General features: G+C 38.1%; 1 protein-coding gene across 1 annotated transcript; it reads right to left on the reverse strand.

The window, feature by feature from the left end:
- Positions 1–5,670: 5,670 nt before the first annotated feature.
- Positions 5,671–7,268, reverse strand: LOC311277539 (weak neurotoxin WNTX33-like). The gene is made up of 4 exons (XM_084387858.1): positions 7,206–7,268; positions 7,012–7,131; positions 6,757–6,867; positions 5,671–5,840 (listed from the first exon to the last, which is right to left on the reverse strand). Exons 1-4 carry the CDS (start codon positions 7,255–7,257, stop codon positions 5,773–5,775), a joined length of 351 nt encoding a protein of 116 aa, XP_084243984.1. The 5' UTR covers positions 7,258–7,268; the 3' UTR covers positions 5,671–5,772.
- Between the last annotated feature and the right edge of the window lie 652 nt (positions 7,269–7,920).

Consider the following 7,920-nt stretch of genomic DNA (forward strand, 5'->3'; position numbering starts at 1 on the left):
TGGTGGGCGAAGTGACGTATGCCGTAAAGCAGTCGAATTTTGTAGTTCTTTTTGAGCTCTGGTTACTACCCGCACCCCGAAGTTACATAGTGCCAGTAAAAGCGATACAGACCCCGTCAGGCTCTGGCAGACGTGTCATTCAACCTATTGTAAGTCGATGTACCATCACAAGGGTCTTGGAAATATATTATGAAGGTTGAAAAACTACATGTTGTTACTTTAATAGGTCTACTTAAGCCAGTTTGCTAACAATGATGACAAGACATTATAAAATGACAAAATTGATCACACTGAGTCTACTCTCCAATGATGAACTGGATTTAATATTGGTACTGGGTTCTGTCACTTCGGTCTGTTTATTTTTGGTTTGGTGACAGAGCCCTGACACTGCTTGTGTCTTGTCTTGTTGTTAGCTTGAACATGTGTCCTTCTGTTTAGATGTGTTGTTTTGTCTGTTTGGTGCAATCACATGGCTTCCTGCATGTTTCCCTGTGCCATGTGATAGGCTGTCTTGTGTAGCCCCACCCTTCTTGTTATCTGTTTATTGGTTAGTTTTTCCCACCTGCTCTCCTTTGTTACCTGCCTTGCTGCTTCCCTATTTCTTCTCGTTCTGTTTGCTGGTCTGGTCTGGATCGTTATTGTTGGTCATGTTATGTCTTTGTTTGTTGCCAAATCGTTGACTTGCGCATCAACGCAAATGTTTTCCCTGCAACATCACTCATTTTATAGCTTATCAAAAGGGGAGGGTCTTCATGAGAAAAACTATGTACATGTATTTTACAACCAGAAAAAAATAGATTTAAACAACGTAATAATTATTATTTCCGTAGGATTAAAGCCTCAGTGATGTTGGTTCTATTAGAAAACCTTAGAAGAGTGAAGCTGCAATAGCAGCAAAACCAAGGTTAAGAAGAGAAACAACAGTGTGTGTCACAGTGCAAATGTGGTGTGGATGTGGGATGTGTATGCAGTGCATGTGAGTGAAATGAGTGTCTGTGGTTGTGTTTCACTGACATTTGTAAATGTAAACAGTTTGATGGGACTGTGGGTTAGGGTTAGGATGCAGATTCTGAGAAGTACCCAGTGGCGTGAGTGGTCATCTGAAATTAAAAAGTCTGTTATTTGTTTTTGTTTCAACTCAATGTTGAAATTACTCTGAACATTTATTTATTTATTTATTTTGAGTAGGCTAATCAACTTAAAAGTTTTTTTTTTATGATACAAATTATTAAAGGCACAATATTCAAAAACAATGTTTTATATTTTGTTGAGCTATTACATTATCACAAATGTTTCAAAAATGTTTCCAACAATGTTTAAATCCAGAGAATTTGGATTGTTGCAGAATGTTGCTGTAATTTATAGTAATATCTTCAGAATTACTAATTACTTCAAATATAATTATTTTGAAGTGTTGGTGCTTAATGTAACGCTATCTAACGTAACTGGATAAATCACATTTGAGATTTGTGCTGGCTACTGTATACAGGCCACCAGGGCACCATACAGACTTTATCTGCAGCTAGTACTAACTCTGATAGAAAGTCAGCAAATTCTTTGATAAAGTCCTAATTGTTGGTGATTTTAATATACATGTAGATAACGAAAAAGATGCATTGGGATTGGCATTTAAAGACATTCTGAACTCTATTGGAGTTAGACAACATGTGTCAGGACCTACTCATTGTCATAATCATACTTTAGATCTAATATTATCAAGTGGAATTAATGTGGATCCCATTAAAAATTCTGCAGCAGAGCGATGACATTTCAGATCATTATCTAATCTTGTGTAAACTTCATTTAGCCAAGGCTGCAAAGCCGACTCCGTGTTACAAATATGTGAGACCTATCACTTCTGCCACTAAAGATTGCTTTATTAATAATCTTCCTGATCAGTTTCATCATCTCAGCATCCCAGATAGCTTAGAAGAACTCGATATTGTGACGGAAACTTTTAACTCTCTCTTTTCCAGCACTTTAGACACAGTTGCTCCGTTGCGCTTAAAGAAGATTAAAGAAAATAGTCAAACGCCATGGTACAACGAGCACAATGCTATTATGAGTGGTTGCCCTGCACGCTTAATAAACAAATCTGTTGATTGTCGATGTCGATGTCGAGTGCCAAATAAGAGATGGACAAGAAAGGTCAAAGCCATCAGGTGCCCAATTTAGAAACGAGCGAAAGATAAAGGTATGCAACTATGTTTTCTCTGTATGATTACGGTATCCATGTCATGAATGAAGGGGCAATATTAATTGGTGGATATAACTCTTATTTGTTAGCCTTTTTGCTATGATTCTTGCTATGCTTAACAATAATTCGGTTTTAACTCAAACACGAGATCTAATTTCACCATAATATTGTGCTTTGCAACAAAACTGTTACAAGTTCAGTTATTACACTGCAAAAAATGCTTTTCTTACTTAGTATTTTTGTCTTGTTTCCTGTCCAAATATCAAACATTTCTTAAATAAAGATAAGAAATCTTTACTAAAGTAGTAAAATGACATAAGATATTAAGTCTTGTTTTCTGGGGAAATAAATAAAAATTGAGTTTTTTCTTAAAACAAGCAAAACATGATCTGCCAATGGGGTAAGAAAAATTATGTCCAAATTGGGGGGGGATTGGGGGACGCTCGCAGGGGGGTCTCGCCCAGGGTGTAATTCAATGTAGAACCGCCACTGCACATAACACATTATAGACTTCTATAATTCAATGTTAGGCTGCATAGATTAGGTTAGCCAGAACCGGGAAACTTCCCATAAATCCTGATGTACTTGTTACATCATAAGAAGAATGGCGTCTACGCTAATATTAGTCTCTCTGTTTATCTGAGGTTTACTGCAGTCCGCCGGATCCAGTCATCACGTGGCTACGCGGACCCGATAAATAATTCTGTATAATAAATTTCTAAGGCCAGACAAGTAGTTTGTTGAGAGTTGATTTGTAAAGAAGGACTACACGCCTGCGCACATATATATTCAAACGCGCATACCTATGGACTAAACACATGATGCGCATGTGCGCGACATCGGTGTTTGCGCAGAGGTTTGCACAGAGGTTGTGTAGGTTTGCGCAGAGATAACTGATAAGAGAACGCTGTTTTGTTATTGTCATGTCCCCTAAGTTAATAACTAATGATCTTCGCAACGGAAGTGAATCAATCAATCAAAACTAACTTAAGCTGGACAATAACTTTATCCTAGAGCTGCTGTAAAGCCAAAACAGTCTCTGTTACTGTAATTTCCTATTATCACTGTAAAGCTGCTTTAAAACAATTTATATTGTTAAAAGCGCTATATAAATGAAGGTGACTTGACTTATGTATGGAATGCCGGACTTGAGTATTTATACTTTTATTTCCTTGGCTTAAGGACGACTGGAGTCATTAGGCCCAAACTCAAGGCAGGAAGAGCTTACTTATAGCACTTGCAAATCGCCCGCTCTCTTAAAGGTCCGCAGACCGAAGCGGCATGAATGGGCTCGAATGGGGCACCCTTCATGGCTTCCAGGACCGTCGCTTTGGCTTTCCATCCTGTAGCGGTGGGCGGGCAGAGGTGTGCGGCCACCGCTTCCTCGAGTGGAGGAATCGCCTCGTAACCTTTCTCCACAGCGCCATCTACAGTTGAGAGCGTCGAGGAGAAGCAAGGCATTAGGCGAGCTGAGTGTGGTGCTTTCCGTGACTTCGTCAGCTCGTTGTGCACTTCTGGGAAGAAGGGGGCGGGTCTCTGAAAACCAGGAAAGCCAGCGTCCTCAGAACTGCAAGGCAGGTGGCTTGTTCTGCTGAAAGCTTTTCGACGGCGGCGCAGAAGACTTCTTATCCAGAGATCAGCGAAGTGGTGAGTTCGCTGAAGGAGATCAAATCTGAATTCCATGGCTGAATGAGTGCTTATATAGCTATAAGTCGATTGGTTCGCGCGTCTGAGCCGCCTCGCCATAGGTCTGTGCAGTTGCCGCTTTAAAAAAAAAATGCATTTTAAAAATTTGCTTCAATAATCTCGAGAAAATTAGTTTTCCCATAGCGTAAGCTAGCCTTACGCAATACGAGAGACCTCTCAAAAGGGAACTTGACTTGTTTGCATATTCAGTATATATTTACAAAATAAACAAATGCAAGGGTGAAAAAATATTTTTTTCTCAAAACATTGAGTTTTGATTTCTAAGTGATAAAATAAGGTATAGCCTATTAATATTATATAGGCTACCGGTAAACAAAACCTAAATTCAGTCTGTTCATCATATGAAGCGATCGAGTCTCTTCAGAAAATTTTGACTTAACCACTCAATTCATATGGATTAGTTTTATGATCTCTTTATGAACTTTTTGAAGTGTCAAAGTGGTAGTTGCGTCAATGGAGAGACAGAAAGCTCTCAGATTTCATCAAAAATATCTTCATTTGTGTTCTGAAGATATACGAATGTCTTATGGGTTTGGAATGACATGAGGGCGAGAAATTAATGACAGAATTTTGATTTGTTTCCAAATAAAAAACCCATTTCTCTTTTTCTGTGTATGAAAGTAATGTTGTGCTTTAATTATTTTATGAATAATTATTTGACTATAAAGACAATCTGCTTAAAGGGGTACTTCACCTCTGGGAAGATGAATGTGTATTTAAAATAGGTCATTTAAGTAGAAGAAATGTGAAGAAATTTTTGAATTTGGAGCTTTCTAGACTGAGAAAAGCCAGAAAAAGTATTTTTGGCTTATGTGGATGAAAGACAACAACTCCCAGAATGCACTTGCTTCGCTGCCTTAGGAGGCCACGCCTATCGGTAAGAGTGCGCAGTTGTTGAAAACAACAAAGCTAGCCTACGTGATGAGTTTGCGAGGGATTTAGAGATCGTCCAAAATATCCGGGATTCGGCTTTTGCGTTCTACAGTCGCCATTCATCATGTTTACTGTGGCGAGCAGGACGAGGCTGACGGCCGCGGGAGAACAGCGCGAGGCCGGTGGCGTCATTACTGAGACGCGCCGGGTCTCGCATCTCACGGAGGAGCGGGAATTTTTCTTAGCAATGGTAAAACGCACATCAACCGATCACTTGTTTAGCGTTCATGTAAACACTACATTCAAATTCACCAATCAGAATGAATTCAGTTAGATTGAAAGGTGTGTATGTAAACAATGAATGGCGACCGCAGAAAGCAAAAGCTGAATCCCGTACATTTTGAACGATCTCGCCCGCCGGACAAGTCCGGGAAAAGGAGGATGGTTACTTACTCAGCTTTCTCCTACTATTCAGCTTTCTCCACAGAACAAGAGCCTGCTAGCTTAGCTTCCAAAGAAAGACGGCTGACACTGTGTACATTCTGACTGAGTGAGATCCCACCCTGTATGGGCGGGCTGAAAACATGCGGAACAACGCCATCTACTGGCTGTAGTCTTTAGCCTCTGTCCAGAAAATCCTCCGATGATGCAAAATGACGATTTTTGCGTCATCGGAGGATTTTTTCCAGACAAAAAATACATAAATCTCTTGTCTCAGGGGGATATGAGGGTGGAAAGCATGGTAATTCGAAAATACTACAGGTTTTCTACTAATACAAAGCTTAATGCTAAATCCTGAAGTAACCCTTTAATTATGATGCAATATATTTGTTTCATATTTGTTTACTAAAATGCATATTTTGAGTTCCTCAAATCATGATACAACAATCAGTGGAGGAACAAACAAGCTTTATTCAGTAAAGTACAGCAATGCATCAGAATGTGAATAATATTCACTGGTGTTTGCTGTAGAATCTGAAGAGCAGAATCTGGATTCACTGAAACAGGAAGTAGAAGAGCAGAGGAGAGAAGAGCAGGAGGAAACTTCCCTTATACATTCCATCTAAAAAAAAACATGATAAAGATATTGCTATTAATTAGTACTACTACTAATATTTAATAAAAATTGCATGTTCATTGTTGATTAATTTAGTCACAAGCATTTGACTAAATCAAAAACTTCTATTCACACTGTTCTGCTTTCCACTATTCTTGACTACTCTTTAAAGGGGTGGTATAATGCCCTTTTCACAAGATGTAAAATAAGTCTCTGATGTCCCCAGAGTGTGTATGTGAAGTTTTATCTCAAAATACCCCACAGATATTTTTATAACATGTTAAAATTGTCACTTTTGAGGGTGAGCAAAAACGCATTGTTTTGTGTGTGTCCCTTTAAATGCAAATGAGCTGTTGCTCCTAGCACAGAAGGCAGCTTCCATTACCTCACACAGACAAACAAAAACTGTTCTGCCTTTTATGTTTAAACTGGAGTAGGACAATTATGGAGAGACTCAAGAAGAAGTAACAACATGTAGAGCAACAGGACATTTCTGAATGGTTAGTTGATGAATGTATGTAGCTGATGTGGAGTTAACTATATTCTAGTCATTGATATTATAGCATATAGCATATTCTGTCATGATAATCTTTAAATTGCATTCCCGGGGGCGGGATGTATGTAAATTTTAGAGTTAGTGATGTCACTTGTTGTCCCTACCAGTTGTTGTCCTTAAAAAAGCCATAAAGAAAATATCTCCCTTTGCTTTGAACTTTGAGCGCTGTAACTTTGCAGATGTTGTTTATGTTCAAACAGCAACATTACACACTAACTAAAGTTACAAAAGTGAAATCATAATCAACCACCCCTTTAAATTTGATATAGTGCTCCTTATGAACAGTCACTTGTGTTTAAATTATTATAATAGTCGTTGTGGAAAAATACATGTAAATGTAGCACACAGTCAAATAAAGCCCATTACCTGCTGCATTGCAAAGATCAGTGTCACAGCACTGGAGAGTCACATCATTTATGGTCCCTGGTTTACATTGAGGTAGACACCCTTTAGCTGTGAAAGACACCTTAGTGGAACCTGCAAAAAAGACAAAATTCCTATAATAGGCTAAAGAAACAATTCCAGAAATCATGTTCCTCTTGCAATAGACAAGTAATTATGAGATTAACATATAATACTTCTACTTCACATTATCACTTTCAGTAAATTTCCACTTCATACCATCAGATTTTTCCCATGTAGTGCTTCCACATTTAGAATTTCCATCTGGACATGTCTTCTCTTTCGCATCACAGAAACCCTTTGAATCAGGTTCGCACGAGAAACACCTGAGAGAATATCCTTAAAGACAGAGAGAGACATTCAGTGACCTCAGTGTACCAAATAATACATTCAATACTTGCTGTTTCTTGTACCTCCAGTGAGAAAAATGAAAAGAAGAACAACAGATACTCGCAGATCCATCATGTATCAGGAACAGAATGAAATGACAATGTTTCCGTTCCTTTTATGTCTGTTCAGAAAGGGGTGGGTTTAACAAGGAAACGTTGAAGTCGTACACAACTTGACAAACTCAAACACACACAGTTAGTGTTTCTCCCCCAGAATAACTATGATCAGTTTTAGTAATGTATGTTAATGGTTTAAGTACTGCGTAATTAAAATGAAAGTACAGTGTAACTTTCGGTAATTACAGTGTACCTATAAAGTACTTACGTGTAAGTATAGGGGAACAATATGTAAAGTCTTGGGAATAAAGGTGTAACAACCAGGAAAATAACAAATTATTTAGGCAAATTATTTAGACTGTAAGTATTCCATGTAGTTACAGGGTAAGTATGACATTGCGGACTGTAAATTAAAGTGGTGCTTCTTACCATCTTGTTTCATGTAGTTACAGGGTAAGTACAATAAAAACACATGTACACACACAATCTGACATCACTTGGAAAACCTTTATTTGAAAAACAACTTATTTCAAAACAGATTTACAACATATTACACTTCTTATTATTTTTTTATTTTTTTTTAAATCAACTTTTCATTTCAAATACTAAAGTCCTGCCAGAAAGTAGCATGTTTTGTCCTTTTTTGTTTCTCTTGCATGGCTTGCATTCTCTTGGTCCTCCT

This window comes from Rutilus rutilus (assembly GCF_951802725.1).
Source record: "Rutilus rutilus genome assembly, chromosome: 18".
NCBI classification, from domain to species: Eukaryota; Metazoa; Chordata; class Actinopteri; order Cypriniformes; family Leuciscidae; genus Rutilus; species Rutilus rutilus.